At 68.4% G+C, this 19,093-nt stretch overlaps 3 protein-coding genes across 6 annotated transcripts; all 3 read right to left on the reverse strand.

Annotated features, from left to right (window-relative positions):
* Positions 1-1,531: 1,531 nt before the first annotated feature.
* Positions 1,532-3,923, reverse strand: LIF (LIF interleukin 6 family cytokine). Its single transcript, XM_075434438.1, has 3 exons — positions 3,905-3,923; positions 2,109-2,287; positions 1,532-1,969 (listed from the first exon to the last, which is right to left on the reverse strand). The coding sequence occupies exons 1-3, from the start codon at positions 3,921-3,923 to the stop codon at positions 1,532-1,534; spliced, it is 636 nt and encodes a 211-aa protein (XP_075290553.1).
* A 5,176-nt stretch (positions 3,924-9,099) lies between these two features.
* OSM (oncostatin M) lies at positions 9,100-10,525 on the reverse strand. Of its 2 annotated transcripts, XM_075434920.1 has the most exons (3): positions 10,269-10,525; positions 9,934-10,149; positions 9,100-9,467 (listed from the first exon to the last, which is right to left on the reverse strand). In XM_075434920.1, exons 1-3 carry the CDS (start codon positions 10,518-10,520, stop codon positions 9,204-9,206), a joined length of 732 nt encoding a protein of 243 aa, XP_075291035.1. In that variant the 5' UTR covers positions 10,521-10,525; the 3' UTR covers positions 9,100-9,203. The 2 variants fall into 2 exon arrangements, with proteins under 2 accessions (XP_075291035.1, XP_075291036.1); XM_075434921.1 differs by having other exon boundaries at positions 9,377-10,149.
* A 3,777-nt stretch (positions 10,526-14,302) lies between these two features.
* CASTOR1 (cytosolic arginine sensor for mTORC1 subunit 1) lies at positions 14,303-19,068 on the reverse strand. 3 transcript variants are annotated; one of them, XM_075434656.1, is made up of 9 exons: positions 18,934-19,068; positions 18,782-18,852; positions 16,805-16,998; positions 16,596-16,728; positions 16,228-16,351; positions 15,516-15,629; positions 15,351-15,433; positions 15,146-15,236; positions 14,303-15,058 (listed from the first exon to the last, which is right to left on the reverse strand). In XM_075434656.1, the coding sequence occupies exons 1-9, from the start codon at positions 19,044-19,046 to the stop codon at positions 14,563-14,565; spliced, it is 1,419 nt and encodes a 472-aa protein (XP_075290771.1). In that variant the 5' UTR covers positions 19,047-19,068; the 3' UTR covers positions 14,303-14,562. The 3 variants fall into 3 exon arrangements, with proteins under 3 accessions (XP_075290771.1, XP_075290769.1, XP_075290770.1); XM_075434654.1 differs by having other exon boundaries at positions 14,829-15,058; positions 15,142-15,236; positions 15,351-15,446; XM_075434655.1 differs by having other exon boundaries at positions 14,924-15,058; positions 15,142-15,236.
* Between the last annotated feature and the right edge of the window lie 25 nt (positions 19,069-19,093).

The raw sequence follows: 19,093 nt of genomic DNA on the forward strand, positions 1-19,093 counted from the left end.
TGGTCCCCATGACATGATGGTCCCCATGCCATGATGCCCCCCGTATTGCGATGGTCCCTGCACCGTGATGGTCCCCACACTGTGATGGTCCCCGCATTGCAATGGTCCCTGCACCATGGTGGTCTCCACACTGTGGTGGTCCCCACACTGTGATGGTCCCCACATCGCAATGGTCCCCACACCATGATGATCCCCACGACATGGTGCTCCCCACACTGCGATGGTCCCCACGCCGTGATTGTCCCCACGACATGATGCTCCCTGCATCGTGATGGTCCCCACACCCTCCTGGTGCTGTCGAGCAGCTGGAGAGTGACATTGAAGCACCCCCCAGGGAAAATGCCTTCGCAGTCAGCCATCCCGTAGGAGAGGGAGAGGGAAGGAGGAGCAAGGGGACAAGGGACCGTGACCCCCAGCCTGCAGCGGTGCTTGGGGGTCTTTGGGGCAGCCCCGAGCGGGTTTCGGGGGAGAAGCAGAGGAGTTTGAGGGTAAGCGTGAAGGGAACCCGGAAAAGAGGAGCCAAGTATAGTCTTTTTCTGTCGGTTTATTTAAAAAAAGGGGGAAAAGAAGTATAAAAAAATAAATATTTAAATAGAATTCTATGCATATATTACCACAAATCTTATTATTAATAATTATTAATTATTATTATTAATAACATTATGAAAAGTCAGGTCAGAGCGCTCGGTGCACGCTGGGCTTTCCACCGAGGCAATAAATAACCCCCACAGCCCGCTCTGGTGCCAGGAGCGAGCCAGCGCCTCCTGCCACCGGCCTGGGGCCCATCCCTGCGTCCCCGCATCCCCGTGTCCCCGCGCCGGGGCCGCGTTTGGCCATGCCAAGCCCAGCCCTTGGCCGCTAGTACATTCAGAGCCCTTCCGATGGGAAAAGCATTTTTCCGAAGGGGAGGGACATGCCCTCCGCACCCCGCCGTGCCCGCGCCGGGGGGACGATGCTCCCCGCCAGGGCAGCCGCCGGCTCCGTCCCCCGTGGGTGGCCTCATCCAAGGCAGCAGGACCCAGCCCTGACCACCGCGGCCACCCCGGTACCCTCAGTTTGGCTCCTCATGGGGAAGCCCAGTCCCGAAATGTGGGTGTCCCTGCGTCCCCTGCTCCCTGCCAGCCACAGCATCCTGGCGTCCTTCGTCCCAGTCCTTTCTCCTGGAGCAAGCAGATGCTTTCGGATGATGCTTGAGGGTGTCCGTCCGTTTGTCCTCCATGATGGAGGGGACCGGCCGCGGGGCGCAGAGTCCGTCCCCTCCGCCAGCCCCTCGCAGTACTCGCAGCTCCCTGCACCCCGAGGGAGGACGGGGACAGCTGAGGGGCATCCCGGGACTGGCCCGCGTCCCGGTGTCACCTCAGGGACCCCCAGCTCTGCTCCGCCCGCGACACACCGGGCTGCGACGGTCACCCCACAAGGGGCAAATAAATTACCGGAGGGCGGACGGGGCCAGCGCAGGGTCCGGGGTAATAAATAGGAAGAGGGGAGGTCGGGAGGCAGCGGTGGGGGGCAGAGGAGCCGGGGCGGGCGCTCACGGGGGGCTGAGGTGAGGTAGGAGGACGCGGGCCGCCTGGGCGATGACCTGCACGTACTTCCTGAGCACCTGGCAGCCCTGCTGCTTCTTCTTGAAGGTGCTCTTGCCCTTGGAGCTCTCCCCGTAGCTGACGTCCACCTGGAAGATGTTGTAGTTCTTGCAGAGGAGGCAGGTGAGGTTGGAGATGAGGCCCCGGGTGGTCTTGGTGGTGTTGTGGAGCCGGTCGAGGAGCTCCTTGGCCGTGGGGTTGAGCTCCTCCTGGTCGCGCGTGATGTTCCCCAGCGAGGCGTTGAGGAAAGCGAAGAGCTTGTACATGGCCACCATCACCTCCTTCTTCTCGCTCGTCCGGTTGACGCGGAAGGCGGGGAAGAAGACGCCGCTGGGGTTGCAGAGCTTGTCGCTCTCGCTGCTGAACGGCTCTCCTTGGCACTTCAGCTGGGAGGAGAGGCGAGCGTCACCCCCGTGTCCCCTGTCCCCATCGCCGCCACCGCCCCGCGGTGCCCCCATCCCTTCCACACATGCAAACCGCCCAGGGGTCCCCGCGGGGACAAGCCACCCCGCAGGAAACACTTACGTAGAGGCTGAAGAGGTCCTGGGCGGTGGCGTTGAGCAGCGCGACCTGCCTGCGCGTCTGCTCCTGGACGTTGGAGCGGCACAAGCCGTGGCCGGGGCAGCCGGAGCCGGCGACCAGCAGCGCCCGGCCGGACACCGGCCGCCGCTGCAGCAGGAGCAGGGCCACGAAGGGCACGACGCCTGCGCGGGGAGAGAGGCGGGCGTCACGCCGGGCACCGGGCTGCTGGTGGGCCATGGGGACCGTGGCGACGCTGACGGCAGCCCCCCAGGCCACCCCCAGCCCCAGGCAACCAAGGGGACCCGTCGTGCTCGGGCGGGGGTCCGGCTTGGCTGGCAGCCCCCGGAACCCTCTCTTTGCCGTCCCGAGGGTCCCGTCGCCCTCCCGTCCCCCTCACCTGCCCCTCGGCGGGGGCTCCCCAGCCTCCCTTCCCGGCGGGGCGCCCCGCGGCATTCCCACATTTCGCAACCGGCCCGGTGACGACCTGCCGGGTTTAATCAAATATGCAAAGCGCTTTCCCCTCCGTTATCCTCGGCCGGGCGCTGCGAGAGCGAGGCCCCACCCCGGCCCCGGCTGACTCAGCGGGGCGCCCGCAAGGAAACCTGCCCTCGGCATCGCCTCCCGCCTCCGGCCCCGCCGCCTGCCTCAGTTTCCCCGTCTGCGCAGTGGGCGCAGCGCTGAGGAGCCCCGGGGAGAGAAGCTGCAGCTGCCGGAGGCGCCAGCCAGGAAATCCCTGGACGCAGGAACAAGGGGACCCTTGAGCGGCCGGCAGCTGGGTCGCCCTGGCATCCTCCTCCTGCCGTCGGGGCGGGAGCGGGGTGCTCCGACCCCTCATCCCTGGGGTCCCCCCAAGCCAGCGTCCCCGCTTGGGGAGGCCGAACCGCCACTGGAGCCCTGCTGCCCCCGGGGCATCGCTGCTGCCTGGTGACCCGGGTGCCACCAGCAGCCCCCCGGCAGGGTGGGGGCCCCGGGCGATGCTGCGGGGGGCTGCCAGGCGAAGCCCCCAGGCCTGACGAGCCCCGAAGCTGCCCGCGCCCCCGACGTGCCGCCGGTGCCGGGCAATCCAACCCTGGGTTGATTTACCCTGCCCAGGTGGGAAAGGACTTACCTGGGCGCGTTGCGATCCCCGACCCGCCGCCGCTCCCCTCCTGCGGAGCATGGGGAGGGGGGGACCCTGCCCCTCCCTGTCCCTCCCCAATCCCCGGGTGCTCCCATGGGACGCAGCTGCCCTGGCCCCCCGCGAGCCCCCCTCGCCACGTCCCCCCGGCCGCCGCCTTCTGCCCATTTCACAGCTGGGCAGGGCGAGGCTCAGCACCCACGCGTGCCAGGGGCTGCAGGCGGGGGGTCCCGGGTGGGTGCTGCCCATAGGACCCCGCTCCTGCGCTCGGCGGCCTCCCCAGCCCTCCGGTGCCCCCGACGCAGCGGCGTCGAGAGACCCAGCAGGCAGAAAAGCGGGAGGCGGAGGGGGGGGAAATCTTAAAAAACCAAAAAAGCCCTAAAAAAAGAAAAAAAATAAATAATCCCCCCCCCTCGCCTCTCGTTCTCCTCGCTGGCAGGGTCCCCGGTTAGAGAAGGGTCCAGATGCTGGCCGCCCCGCGCCAGCCCCCTCTCCGCTCCAGGGATGCTCAGCCCGGGGGGGACACGGCACGGGGGACCCTCCCCCCCCAGCACCGGCCACCTCCGGGACGAGCCGGGGGGGGGGAAAAAAAGCAGGGGGGAAAGGGAAATAGTTCCCCCAAAAGTTGAATATATTTTTCTTTTTTTTTTCTTTTTCTCTCTATTTTTTTTTTTTTTTTTACCTGCCGGCACGAACTTCATCGCGACCCAGGGGCGACCGGTGGCGGCAGAGGAGGGCTCAGAGCGTCGCCGTCATTCTGGGGGACTCCTCGGGGTTTATATCGCGGCCCGGCGGCCCGGCTGTGTTGTAAGAGGGGGGGGGGGGGGGGCCGCGGGGGGGGGGCAGCACCGCTATCGTTACTTCTATTGAAACTGGAAATCAGGAAGTCGAGGGCTTTGGAAACCCTGAATGATTCTTAGAAATAAACTTCTGATAAAGCTGAGGTCACCGGCACCGGGCGGAGGGGGGGGGGGGGTTCTCTGGGGGGGGGGGATGGCGGCCCCCCGGGTTGGGAGGGGAGATCGGGGGGCGGCGGGGGCCGCGCTGTGACTCACGGAGCCGCCGGCACTGTCACCCCCCCCGGGTGTCCCCCCCCCCCCCAGGGCTTCCCCGTCGATGAAAGGGGGGGGGGAACGTGGTCTGGGGGGGGGCTTTGGGGGGCCGCGGAGGCATCGGCAGCCCCCGTCCCCTGCAGAGAGAGCGGGGGGTGGGGCTGGGGGGGTGGGTTTGCTCGGGGGGAAAAGGAGGCAGCGGGGGGGGGGGGGGGGGGCGGGTTGGGCCGGCCCCCCCTGGTTAACCCTTCCCTGGGCGGGCGGGCGGGGCGCGGGGGGACCGGCATGGTGCTAAAATCGGGGGGGGGGGGTCCAGGGACCAGGGCTCTGCGGGGCCGTTTGTGTCCCAATTTGGGTGAAAAGCTGGTTAAAGGCAGTTTCGCCTTTCCTGTGTGTGTATATATATATATATTTTACAACTATTATTTTTAAATCCCCCCCCCGCCAGGGCACGGCCGAGGTGAAGCCCTTAATCAGGTCTAGCAAGTCTGTGCCCTCGGCAGCGCGAACCCGCCTGGGGTGACAGTCGAGGAATGGGTGACGCAACGGCTGCCGCGACCCCGGCCACAGCGGGTGACACCTCGGGGGGGGGGGGGGGAAACACCAGGCCCCCCCCGTGCTGGGGGTGTTGGTCGTGTAGCTGCTGCCTGCCTCAGTTTCCCCGCGGGTTCCCGAGCCCAGCCACCAGCAGCGATGCCCTGGTACCCAAAGCCCAGTTTAGCCCAGTCTGGCCTTACTGGGACGCCAGGCGGCGAGCGGGGCTGGGGCTGGGGAGCGAGGGGCCTGCGGGACAAGCACCGTGTGTGTCCACTCCCCCAGCCTCACGCCTGGTTTTAGCGGGGTGCAGCAAGCTGCACGTCCCGTATCAGTGGATATTTGATGGCCTAATGGCACTTCATTAACGAGATCATGGCGTTTTGTAATTAACGGCCCTGGGGGTGGCGGGGGGTCCGGTGCGGGGGTGCCCACGGGGTCGTCACTTGCTGCCCGTGCCCTGGATTTCGCGGCGGCAGCGACTCGGCCCAGGCCTGTGTCCCGGCGCTTGGGGGGGTCATTTCGAACAGATCTCCCGGGGGGGGATGGAAAGGGGGGGTTCCCTCTGCAGGAGACCCCAGACCCCTTGCCCGGGCAGGCTGGCGGGGGGAGGTTTCCCAGCGATGCCTGGGAAAATCCCCCTCCCCGACCCCCCGGGTAGTGGGAAAGGGGTGACACGGGAGCGGGGAGAGATGGTGACGTGGGGGGGTCCTGGGGGGTCCCCAGGAGGGACCTCGAGGGGCTGGAGGGGGGGAGCCAGCCCTCCCCATCACAGGGGCTGTGGGGCTGGGAGCTGGTGGGTGTCCCCGGGGTGTCCCCGCTTTGGGGACCCCAGAAGCAGAGCTGGGGGCGGGTTGGGCAGGAGGCAGCAGCGTTCAGCTGCTGTCCTCACCGTCCCCTCTGTCCCCTCCGCCAGCCTGGCTGGGCGCATGGGGGCGTGAGGACATGGAGACGTGGGGACAGGGGCACATGGGGACATCAGGAAGTGGGGATGTGGGGACATGGGGCATGGGGGCATGGGGATGTGGGGACATGGGGGCATGGGGATGTGGGGACGTGGGGACAAGAGGGCATGGGGACATAGGGTCATGGGGACATGGGGACTTGGGGACGTGGGGAAGTGCCTGGGTGTCCTAAGGCCACCGCTGTCGTGCTGCTGCTCTGCTCCCCACACAGCTGCCCCCTGCCCCGCATCCAGCTTCCCCGGCCCCCCCCGCGCCATCCCTGTCCCCATGCTGCCCCCTGCTGCCCCAGCCCAGAACTGTCCCCATCCCTTAATTACCCCCCCATCCCCGTCCCCAGGACAGAACTGCCCCCATCCCCACCCCCGTTCCAGAATCAACCCCCCCCTCCCCAGAGCCGCCCCCAGCCCCACCCCAGACCTGGCCCCCCACCAATCCCAGAACTGTGTCCCACCCCCCCGCCCCATCCCACCCCGAGTCCCCCCAGGTCCCCACCCCGTGCTGTTCCCATGCAGGGGACACCCCCACCCCAAGATTTCAGCCACCCCCGCCGCCCCCGGGGGGTCCCGCAGGTCTGGGGGGTGGGGGCTGAGTCCGGGGGAGTGGGGGGGGGCAGTAAGGCCGGTGTCCCCATGGCAGGTACGTTACCTTGCCCGGGGCTGCCCCCCCTGAACCCCACCAGTACCACCCTCACCAGTACCACCCCCACCAGTGCCACCCCACCGGTGCCACCCCCACCAGTGTCACCCCACCCCATCCCAGCCAGGGGGGAGCACCCCTTGCCCGTGGCGGGATGTGCAGTGCCCTTGGGGACCGTGGCCGAGGGATGTCCCAGCTGTGGGGTGGCTTTTCCTGGGGGGACACACTGGGCTCCAGGGTGGGCAGCGGGGTCCCCCTGGGTGGCCCTGCAAGGGGGGACCCTGACCTGTGGGGACACCGGGGCCATGGGTGCTGCCAGCGTCCCCACCCATGACACTCAGCTGGGGTGTCACCCCGGTTTTGGGGTCCCCGCACCCCTCCATGCCGGTGCCGGAGGGGGGGGGGGGTGGTCACGTACCTGTGCAGCCCACGCAAGCTGCCGCCTCCTCCTCCTCGGAGCCGGGAGTGCAGCTGGGCAGGGACTGGGTGCCGGCGGGTGGTGGCACGGTCACGGTCACCCACGATGCCACAAGCCGGCCCGGGCTGCTTCATGGCAACATCGTCCCCACACCAAGTGTCCCCCGACGGCGGCGGGTGCCAGCGCGGCAGCGGCCGTCCCGGCAGCGATGCTCCCCGCAACTGAGTCAGGTGGCGCGGCCGGGCACCAGCGGGCACTGGCGCGCGGCGGGGAAGAAGTGACTCCGCGGCGCCGCGTGACCGGGTCTTGGGAGTTTTGACTCAGTGGGGCCGGTGGCAGCAGTGGCCCCGGCTGGGCAGCGGGGACGTGGCTCTCCGGTTGGGCTGCGGTGATGTCCTGGCCCGTGTCGGTGGCTGTGCCGGGCCGCTTGTCGTGCAGCGTCGTGTGACGCGTGGCACCATGCGGCGTTGTGCCACACCGCAGCACGGCACGTGTCGGGCGGTGACAGCCTGTGTCGTGGGATGCCATGCCACATGCCACGTGCCACACCACGCCATATGCCACACCGTGCCGTGCCATGTCCCACCGCGTGCCATGTGCTGCACTGTGCCGTGCCACATCCCATCGCATGTGCCACACCACACCATGTTCCACACCGTGCCATGCCCCGTCCCATCGTGTGCCATCTGCTGCACCGTGCCATGCCACGTCCCATCCCATGTACCACGCCGTGCCATGTGCCGTGCCGTGCCATGTGCTGCACCCTGCCATGCCACATCCCATCCCATGTGCCACACCACGCTGTGCCACATCCCATCCCGTGTGCCAAACCGCGCCATGTGCCACACCATGCCGTGCCACGTCCCATCGTGTGCCACATGCTGCACCGTGCCGTGCCACATCCCATCCCATGTGCCACACCATGCCATGTGCCACGCCGTGCCGTGCCACGTCCCATCGTGTGCCATGTGCTGCACCGTGCCGTGCCACGTCCCACCCCATGTACCACGCCGTGCCATGTGCCACACCGTGCGGTGCCATGTGCTGCACCCTGCCATGCCACAACCCTTCCCGTGTGCCACACCGCACCGTGCCACGTCTCACACCATGCCACGTGCCCCAGCGAGGAGAGCAGGGATAGCCAGGCTGCGGGAACGCCCCCCCCGCCCTGCCCACGGACACCCGGACGCGGGGACGCGGGGACGTGGGGACGCGGGGACGCAGCCACTCAGTGGCCCACAGGCCGAGGTCAGCACTTTATTTCCTTCTGCCCTTGTACAAAAATAGGGGGGTGCCACGAGGCCGGGGTGGGCGCCGCCCTTCTCACAGTACCAAAAAATATTGATATCCATAAATAAAACCTTCTTACATTCATAGTTTAACATGATACAAAAAGAGTTCTCACAAAAATAGATATTTATATATTAAAAACATGTCCTTAAATAGTTCTTCCCACGCGGGGACGTATTAAATAACCCCGAGATTCAATAAATACGATCACAGACAAACACTCCGGTATAAATTAGTGTGGGGGGTGGTCACAGTGCGGGGGCACAGCCCCGGGGCGCGGCGACCCCCCTGGGAGGTCCCAGGGGACAGAGGGATGCTGAAGCATGCAGGGGGGACCACGGGGCCACCGCACGGGGCCAGGCGCAGGGACAGCGGGCGCATGGAGAGCACCGGGATGAGCGCAGGGCGCTGAGGGCTTGGGGACACGGAGCGTGCAGGGACAAGGACAGGGATTAGCACAGGGACACTGAGCTGGCGGCAACGCTGAGCTTGCACAGACACCAAGCACCCAGGGACACCAAGCTCGCGGGGACACCGAGCTCTCAGGGACACCAAGATCATGGGGACAACAAGCTCATAGGGACACCAGGCTCGTGGGGACACCAAGCTCATGGGGCACCAAGCTCATGGGGAGGCTAAGCTCACAGGGACATCAAGCTCAGGTGGACACCAAGCTCGCAGAGACACCAAGCTTGCAGGGACACCAAGATCTCTGGGAAACCAAGCTCACAGGGCACCAAGCTCACGGGGTCACCAAGCTCACGGGGACACCAAGCTCACGGGGCACCAAGCTCGCAGAGACACCAAGCTTGTGGGGACACCAAACTCACGGGGACACCAAGCTCGTGGGGATGCCAAGCTCTCAGGAACACCAAGCTCACGGGGATACTGAGCTCACAGGGACACCAAGTTCGTGGGGACACCAAGCTCTCAGGGATACCAAGCTCGCGGGGACACCGAGCTCTCAGGGATACCAAGCTCGCGGGGACACCAAGCTCTCCAGGTTGCGCTCCCAGGCGCTCCCCAGGCCCAGCACAGCCGGCGCAGGGCAGGCGGGGACAGCAAGCAGCTCTTAGTCAGGCCAGGTCACCGGACCCATTGAATCACTGGAAAATCCGTCAGGGCTCGGCGGTGAGGGCCGGCCCCATCCCGCAGCGGGACTGCCGAGGCGTGGGGCGGGCTGCGGGGCAGCGGAGCGGGGCTGTCCTGCAGCCGAGCGGTGGCACGGGAACGGCGTGGTCCCCGCCACAAGTTGAAGCGGTGGGAGCTGCTCTGAGGGGACTTGTGCCTCACCCACGCGAGCTTCGAGGGTCTCTGTGGCGCGTCCCTGTCAGCCAGCGAGTCTCCGTCCTGGGAATGGGGACAGGATGGGATGGAGATGATGGAGATGGAGATGGTGGAGATGATGGAGATGGAGATGATAGAGATGATGGAGATGAGATGGAGATGATGGAGATGGAGATGATGGAGATGATGAAGATGACGAAGATGAGATGCAGATGATGGAGATGGAGGTGGAGATGGAGGTGACGGAGATGACAAGGACAGGGACGGCTCCGGGGACGGCAGGGCTACGCTAAGAGCGCACGGGCAGCCGCGATCCCCGGCGCGATCTCCGCTTCTCCTGGCGGCTCCTGGCCTCCAGCTGGGCGCTGAGCTTGGCCATGAAGCGGGCATAGCTCCAGAGGATCCGGCACCCCTCAAGCTTCTGCCGGAAGACCTTGGTTGGTGCCGTGGGGCTGGGCGGGGGCCGGCGGCCGGGCAGGGGGCTGGGGGCCGGGAAGAGCCCCTCCAGGTTGCTGAGGAGCCCTCGCACCTTGAGGTGGGTGCTGGCCAAGCGGCGAAGGATTTCGGCGCCGGGGGGGTTGAGGTCGCGCTGGTGCCGGGTGATGTCCTGCAGCGCCTGGGCCATGCGGGCCATGGGCCCCCGCAGCCCCCGCAGCCCCGTGGGCCCCGTCGCTGGTCCCCGCAGCCACGCGGGCGGGTGGTTGGTGCGGCAGAGGTTGTTGATGGCCAGGCGCTGGTCTTCCTCCTGTCCGGAGATGGGGAGGAACGGTCAGGGAGGGGGAATGGGAGCAGCACGGGGACCCCCCCCTCCCCCTCCAGCCCCACGTCCCCCCGTGACCCCTCGCCCCAGGGAAGGGGACTCACGTAGAAGGTGAAAAGCTCCTGCGCGTCCTCGGCCATGTGCCTCACCAGCGCCTGGACCTGCTGCAGGGTGGGGGGCTGCGGGGGCCGCCCGCCCTGGCCCGGCACTGCCCAGAGGATGAAGAGCCCCTTGGTGACAGCTGGGGAGGAAGAGGAGGGAGATGGGGGACACCGGAGCACAGCAAGCAGCCCCCTCTCCGTACTGGAAAGGCTGGAGCTCGCCGGCCGGCCCCGCGCCACGGTGATGGCTGCCATGGGCAGAGCTCGTCCCCGTGCGCCCATCGCCCTGGCGTCAGGCCTGGAGGCGAGAACGGCGCGTGCCAGGCACACGCGTCCCCCTGCGCCGATGTCCCTGGTACCGCCACAGGGACAAGCCAGCCCCAGTGCCGAAAGCCTGCTGGGGACCCGGCGGGGAGGAGGAGGAGGAGGACAAAGCCCGGGAACGCGGCCGAGCTGTGACCCAGCGGTGACGCCCCCGGCTCCGCCGTCACCCACAGCGGTGGCTTCAGATGCGGCGCTGGACCAGCACGCGGAGGGGTGCAGGATCCGTGCCACCAAGCTGACCCCTGACCCGCCGCCATCTGTCCCCAAACCCACCCCGCAGCGTCTCCCCTCCTGGCGCCTCTCCTCCCCCGGGGACAAAGGGACCCCCCGCCCCTGGTGCCATGGCGGGGGACATCCCCACGCCCCGCCGGCGCTGCGGGGAGGTGACACCAACCCCGGCATGGGGAGGGACAGCCTCGGCGACACGACCCGCTGCTGCACGCCGACTCTCGTCCCGGCCGTCGCGGCGCGGCCGTCACGCGAGCAAGAGGGCGGTTGCGGGGCGCGGGCAGACACCTACCTGCCAGCACGCCCAGGGGCCGCCCGTCGCACCGCATGGCGCTTCGGCGCGCGAGCCACTTCCTCACTGCCGGGCGATGGGGAAGCGCTCGCCTTTTAAAGTGCACCCATTCGCCCCCACCGCCGAAGGAGGCACCCGGACCCGGCGGAAAGGCAGCAAGAAGTGAAGCCGTGCCACGGGGGCCAATGAGCGGGGCGAGCCGCTGCGGCGGGAGGAAATGATGCCAGCCGGACGGTGAGGTTGTTCTTCGAGTCAGTTCCTCGAGGGAGTCCTGGCGGGTCCAGCGGCGGGAGCCCGCTGTACTGGACCCGGCCGCGATGGCGACACCGGGTCCCCACACCCCGGCTGCTCGGGGAAGGGTCGCTTGGAGTCACAGAATTCCAGCATGGTGGGGGTTGGCAGGGCCCTCTGTGGGTCACCCAGCCCAACCCCCTGCTGAAGCAGGGTCACCCAGAGCAGGCTGCACAGCACCGCGGCCAGGCGGGGCTGGAATATCTCCAGAGAAGGAGACTCCACAGCCTCCCTGGGCAGCCTGGGCCAACGGGCCGGCTGAACCGAAAACGGCCTTGGCTGCCCCGAAACCCAGACGCAAAAGAGGGTGGTAGCGGGGTCAGCGCCTGGGGGCGAGGACATCGGCTGCACGGGGACACCCGCGTCCCATCATGGGGGGCTTCGCATCCCGAGCCCACCCACGGGAGCCGGAAAAATCCCGCCTGGGAAGGAGGGAGGCGGCAGCCCAGGAAGCACGGAGCATCCCGGCATGGCTGGGGACCGCGCCCAGCGACGCACGCTCCGTCCGTCCGTCCGCTCACACCCTCCGGGTGACAACCCCGGGTGCTGGCCAAGCTGGGGACACGCGGCTCAGCCCCTCAGCCCAGCAGCACCCACGGGTGCCCCCAGGGAGGAAACGCAACCGCCCGGTGCCAAACGGCCGCACCGGGACCCACGCGGGGCCCCGGGTGTTGCCCAAGGACGCCGGAGCCAAGGGTGGCGGAAGCCCAGAGTGGGCAGCAATGTGGGCAGCGCTGCCCTCGCCGCCGCGTCCGGCTTGTGCAACGCCGCCGCGGGAGAGCCCTGCCAGCCCCCACACCCCTCAGCTCCCCAGTCCCGGCGACGGAGCCTGGCAGGAGCCCGGCACTGGCAGGGGCTTTCTCAGTCCCATAAAAAATGGATATATCTTATCTTCAGATGCGTTGCACTCCGGTTGACTTTGGTGACCTTCAAAAGTTGCCAGCGCAAGCAGAGGGAGCCGTCCTGCTCCGAATTTGCACGTTCAGAGGGTTCCGCCGCGGCACAGGGCGACAACCCAGAAATAACATCTCCTCCGGAGAGGAAGAGCGCGGCCATGACTCACGTCCAGAAGAAGAAATGTTTCCTTTTCCCAAAATTTCCCCTCTCCGTGACATGCAGGACTCCCCACTGCGGGAGCGGGGCCAGCACTGCTTCCTCCACCAGCTGCCTCCTCCTCCTCCTCGGGGCATCCCCAGCAGCTGGGCTGGGTTTGGTGGGGCCAGGGCAGGCAGGGCTGTGCCCAGGGCAGCCCTGGAGCAGTGGAGGAGGCAGGAGAACATCCTTCTCTCTCCACACTAGCTTGACTGAAGTTAGCTGCTAGCCATCTGTCCAACCATCTACCTGTCCATCCATCCACCCATCCATCCATACATCCCTCTGCCTGTCCACCTATCCATCTGACTGTCTGTCCGTCCATCCATCCACCCATGCATCCAATGAACCAGCCATCTGCCCATTCATCCATCCATCTACCCATACATCCCTCCACCTGTCCATCCAATCCATCCACCTGTCCACTCATCCATCCATCCATCCATCCACTTGTACATTGATCTACCTGCCTATCCATCCCTCCACCTACCTGTCCATCCATCCATCTGTCCATCAATCTGTCCATCCATCCACCTGTCCATCCATCCATGCCTCCATCCATCCACCTGTCTGTCCATCCATCCATCCATCCATCCATGCTTCCATCCATCCACGTGTCCGTCCATCCATCCATCCATCCATCCATCCATCCATCCATCCATCCATCCATCCGTCCATCCGTCCATCCGTCCATCCATCCGTCCACCTCTGCACCGATCCACCTCTCCATCCACCTATGCCTCCACCGCTCCCTCCCCGACGCCGCAGGCCCCCAGCATGCATGATGCCATGGCAGGACCCCTGCGCACCCCGGCTGGGCGAGCAGGACCCCGTGGGCAGAGCGCACCCACCCTCAGACCCCCCCAGCCACGGGAGCCCCAGCACCTCGCGGGGGTGCGGGAAGGGAGAAGGCCACCGTGGTGTCCACCCGCCGGAGGGAAGCGGATGGTGCAGGACTGTGCAATACCCAACGGCGACAAAAATAGCGCCGGTGACCGCATGGGCCGGCAGCAATTTCTTCACCGCTCCGGCGCACGTCACCAGCGTCTCATGACTCCGGAGAAGAGCGAGACAGGAAAGCGAGCGCCCGGGGAGGCTGCAGGAACCCGCGCGCAGGAGCTGACGCAGGGAGGACACGGCCGGGACCCGGGCACGCTCCTGCCTGGCGCAGCGGAGAGAGGGGGCCGCTTTTTGGGGAAGGGACGGGGGCAGAGCTGCTTTGGCCACCGGCCCAAGCCCCGCCGAGCTGCCCACCCAGGGGAGCAGACCCCGGAGAGGCGTCTCCCGCGCTCGCGCTCCCGCCGAGTCTCTCTCGTTGACCAGGCGCTGCCCTGGGGACAGCCAGGGGCGGCAGGTGTCTCCCTCTCATGGCCACCACCACACAGCCCAGCCCCCAAGGGGGGACAGGAGCCCCCAGGCACCCCAGGAGGGGACAGCCCCGACCCTGCGCACCCCACTTTCCCGGGGGGTGCTGCTGGCAGCGGGACAGGACAAGGGGACGCAATGACAGCGCGGCAGGGGCACCGTGCCTCAGTTTCCCCCGGACTGGGGGAGCTGGCCCCGCACGGGGCAGGAGAGTACTGGGGGAGGGGGGCCGTGCCTCGGTTTCTCCAGGGCCAGGGACGTGCTGGGGGGCTGCAGCCTTCCCCCCTTTTTCCACCCAAAATACGAGGCAAGGGAGCTGGCCCTGTCCTGGTCACTTTACGGGGGGGACACGGCGAGTGCCACGTCCCCCCGCCCCATCCCACCCAGTGTCCCCACCCCCCCCAGTGCCACCATGCCGGGGCCCCCAGCTACGTGGCAATAAAAATAATAGGGCTTTTATTGACTTATTAAAATCTCTGTGGGAACACAGCCTGGGGGGAGGTGGGGGGACACCGCCATCCCCCCGCGATGGGCAACGGCCCCAGCAGGGGCGAGGGGGCACCCCGGGAGGGACACGGGGCTGGGGCTGAACCGCAGCCCCCCGTCTCTACCTTGGAGAGCGTCGGGGGGGGCGGGGGAGCCCCCGCCCCGGGGACGCTGTCACCCCCGCCGGGGCCAGCCCATGGGTGCCACCCCCCACCCCCCTCAGGGGACACACACAGGGCGTGGGGACACGTCCCCCCGCCCCGGGCTGTCAGCCCAGCAGCGCGGTGGCACCTCACCGCTCCCCAGCGTGTCCTCCCCGTGTCCCTTCCGAGGACATCCGCTCCCCCTGAGCCCCCCAGCCCTGCAAGCAGGCCCAGAGGCAGAGGATGGCACCGTGCCACCCTTTGGCCTCGCCGGCGGGGTGGCATGGGGGGATCGCTCCCCACTCCTGCAGGACCCTGTCCTGCTGCCCCCGGCTCCCCGAAGCCACCATGTCCCCTGTCCCCAGGGGGCAGGGAGCAATGCCGCAGCCACCTCTGCCCCGTGCCTGGGGAGCCTTAAAATTAAAAAATAATGAGGGGGGGGTGGGGGGGAAAGGGGGAGCCCACCGTGGGATGCCGCTGGGCTCCCGGCACGGGGACGGCCAACGCTATCTGCCACTCTCCTGCCGCTGCCGCAGCAGCTGGATGACCTCGGCGATGACCTCCTCGGGGACCTGCGGGCACGGGGATGGGGGTGTCAGCCCCTTGGGGACCCCCCCCCAAGAAGGTGGGCGCCCGGGGGTGCACAGGGGCTCACCAAGGCGTGGTCGAAGTTGAAGGTGCTGATGTAGTACGCTGAGATGTCGGCGGCGGCCAGCGGCTCGGCGATCTGCGCCACGATGCCGCACTCGTCTGGGAGGCAGAGGGGTCTTGGGTGAGCGGTGGTCCCGGCGGCACAGCCGTGGGGGGTGGGGGGAATGGGGGGTTGTGGGGGGCATCACCCCGCAGCGCCGCGGCCACACTCACCGAAGCCGAGGGGCTGCCCGCCAATCCGCACCATCCGCCACAGCTCCCCCGACGAGCTGGTCAGCAGCAGGTCGCTGGGGAAGCTGGGGGGGACACCTGAGCATCACCCCCTCGCTCCCAGAGTCCCCAGCCCCAGGGACGGACGGACAGACAGACGGCACCCACCGCTTCTGGGTCTCGGCGTCCATCACGATGGAGATGTAGCCCTCGATGAGTGAGAAGGCGAAGAAGGCAATGGAGTCGAGGTCCTGGTTGCCGGCATCAGGCTCCCTCAGGGGGCTGCAAGGGGGGGGTGGGGGGGGAAGAGACCCACGGGGAGGGGTGACGACCCCCAAAACTGGGGCTCGGCGGTGGCCTCGGGATGCCACGGGGTGAGAGGCAGGGACGGGAGCAGGTGCTTCCCGTGGGGTCTGCGGCTCACGCAGCCGCCGGGGTGGGGGGCAGCAGGGGTCGGCCAGGAGGGGACAGGGGTGACAGCAGGCTCTGGGGCATTCCCGAAGCCCCCCGCTTCCTCTGGGGTGGGAGGGGCCCCCCAGAAGGGACCTTGTCCCAGGGCAGATGGCATGTCCCAGTCAGGAGCACCCCCACACCCCAGTGCCGCTGCCACCAGCCTTCCGCAACCCCCCCTCCCCACTCCTGTTTGCAATCCCCCCCCTCCGCGCTTTGCATCCCCCCCCTCCGCGCTTTGCTGCCATGGGGGGGTGTCCCCAGGGTCCCCTCGGGGCTCCCACATCCCACGGCTGCAGCCCCCCAGCACGCTCCAGGGGGCCAAACCAGTTTGCAAAACGCACCCAGCGCTGGGAAAGCCACCAGGAGTAAGGGGGGGGGGGCAGCGTCAGCGCGGGCGAGGGGCCACGGCCACGTCCCCGGGACCCACCCGTGGGAGTAGAAGAGGACGTCGATGAGCACGGTGGCGATGGCGGGCAGCGTGTCGGGGGCCACGGTCAGGACGCAGAAGCGGGTCTGGGGGCTCTGCACGGGGTGCAGCGTGGGGCTGGCGGCTGGGGGGGGCGCAAGACACCCTCAGCATGGCATGGGGACGGCGTGGGGACAGTGTGGGGACCGTACGGCAGTGCCACCACGTGGTCGCCGCAGCCTCACCCCGCATCCCGTTGGTGCTGACGGGCTCCCGTGGGAGCTGGAGCATCCCAGGGGGTCCGGGTGGCCCTGGGATGGGTGACCCCAGGGACCCAGAGACCCCGAGGACCCAGTGGCATCAGGGACGCGGGGCTCAGCGTCACGCACCCGGCTTGGGCTTGAGGAAGCCGTTGCTGGCGTCGTCGCAGGCGACGGGGACGCGCTCGCCACTCTCCTCCTTGTAGATGTCGAATTCCCCCGCCAGCGTGTGGATCACCACTGGCAGGTCCCGCTCCCGCACCTGCCCGGGGGTCCAGGATCAGGCCCCCCGCCCCGGGGGCAGCAGGACCGCTGCCCCGTCCTCGCCCGGCGCTCACCAGGATGAAGTCGGTCTGGTAGGTGGAGAGCATCAGCACGGAGACGTGGTGCTCGGCCAGCGGCGCGATGACCGACCGGGCGATCTTGGTGACGCCGGTGGCCTGGCAGCCGGCGGGAGCCCGCCCGTTGGAGACGACGCTGAGCACCAGCCAGGTTGAATCCGCCACCTGCATGAACTCGGAGGGCGGCAGCTCTGCGAGGGACCAGGGGAAACTGAGGCACGGGGCTCGGCGCGGCTGGGCGGCGTCTGGTCCGTGCCACGGAGCTCACGCTGGCTCCGGCACCGCCGTCCCGCGGGAGGGGAGCTGGCACCGGGATGGGATCGGCCCCGGGCGTGGGGGTGGAGGCGCCGGTTTCGGGGCGCAGCGCAGCCCCATCCACCAGCGGAACGAGCCCGTCGGGACTCAGCCGCTCCAGGCCGATGGATTCGGCCACAGGGACAAGAGGGGCCGAGGCTGCGACCTCCCCCAAGCCCCGGACGCATCCCTTCTCTCACGCCGGGTGCAAGGGGGTGTGGGGGTGCACCACACCCCGAAAGCAGCACTGCCCGGCTCACCCCCTGCCCCCAGGAGCCCCCAGCCCAGCACCGGAGATGCTCGGGGGGGACACGGGGCAGTGGGGGGGGTACATGGGGCAGTGGGGGGGACGAGGGTGCTCCCTGGCAGCCCCTTCCCCACCCCACGGCAGTCCTGGGAAGGGATAGGGTGGGGTGGGCGCCCGAGGGGTCTCCAACCGCTCCCCTGCCCGGCAGAGGCGGGGGGGCAGCACCCGTGGGTGCCGGCCCTGCCCAGGCACCCAGCCTGGCTGATCAACCAAACTCATCACAGCAGTGGCGGAGGGGAGGTCATCCCCGGGAGGGGTCTGGCACCCACGGAGGGGGTCCCCGCTGTGGGACGGGGTCCGCACCCTGCTCCCGACCCGCGGCTCGGGGAACGGGGCTGGATCCGGGGGCCTCGGCGGGTGTTCCCAGGGCCGGATCCTGCGCAGGAAGAGGCAGCGCGGCCTCGGCTCTGGCCCAGGGCCGAGCGCTGGGGCCGGAGGGGGGATGCGGGGGGACGTGGGGACCTGTCCCAGCGCTCGCTGCTTTAATTGCTTTTCAACGCCGCGCTGGGCGAGGCCATGAGCGCGCGGGGGGGACCCCGCCGTCCCCCTGCCACCCACCCCGGGGCTTCAACCCGGCCCCCCGAGAGGCAAGGGGCTGCAGCGGGGGTCCCCTCCCCGTCCCCAAGGCAGGGGACGCTGGCAGCCCCCCAGCCCTGGGGGGGTCCGCGGGGCGCAGCGGGATGCCGGCTCGCCGGACCATTGTTCGGCACTTCCCGCCCTCCCCTCGGGATTGAGGGACGCCTGCCCGCAGTCCCCAAAACCGAACAATAACGCGGGGAGCGGCTCCAGCAGCGGGACGGGGGGGCCCCGGCCCCGCACCCTCTCCCCAGCGAGGGGCTGGGGGCAGGCGGAAGCAGCCGGCCAGCGGCCCATGGCCGGAGCGCTGACCCTCGCTCCTTGGGGCACAGCCAAGGCCTTGGCAGGAAGGTTCGGGCGGGGGAAGCTGGACGGGATCTGGCCCCTCCGGCGCAGCCCGTTGGGCCGGTACCGGCGGCGAGGACGCGGCTGCGTCACCGGCGCCGCCGCCGAGCGACACCTCCCACGGCAGGGCCACCGGCCTGGAGGGGCTCAGCCCCTCCCGGGACGCCCCGAAACCCGGTCCCTGGCGCCGGGCAGCACCCCAGGCAGGGCTCAGGGAGCAGAACCGGCCCCGCAGACCCCGGCAGGCAGCGGCACCGGGAGAGCCTCGTCCGGGCGAGCCGGTACAGGCCGGGAGCTGCGTGGCTGGGAGCCCCGGGGATGGGCAGGGACCGGAGGAACCGCGCCACAGGCCGGGACTCGCCACGCGCGGCCCAGCGCCCCGAGCGTGGCTGCGCGGGGCGGGCTGAGAACGTGCACAACTCGTGGCGGCGATGGCGGCGAGGAGCCGTTACCTGCGAAGCCCTCCTCGTCCAGCATGATGGTGTAGTCCTCGGGGGTCTCCGTCAGGCTGAAGAACTTGCACCTGGAGCAGAAACCGGCGCTGCCGACCCCAGCCCCGGGGGGTGGAGGAGGAGGGGGGTGGGGGGGTGGGGAAGGCCGGTACCTGCAGCGCTGGGGCAGGAAGAGCAGCTTGAGCAGCGGGTGGGTGTAGAGCCAGAGCCCGCGGCGCGCCAGGCTCAGCACCCGCACCCGGTGCTCCAGGATGTGCAGGTCCATGGCAGCCGCGCCGGGCCGGGCCCCCCCCTGCCGCGGCTATGAGAGCG

This window comes from Opisthocomus hoazin, chromosome 13 (assembly GCF_030867145.1).
Source record: "Opisthocomus hoazin isolate bOpiHoa1 chromosome 13, bOpiHoa1.hap1, whole genome shotgun sequence".
Lineage (NCBI taxonomy): Eukaryota > Metazoa > Chordata > Aves > Opisthocomiformes > Opisthocomidae > Opisthocomus > Opisthocomus hoazin.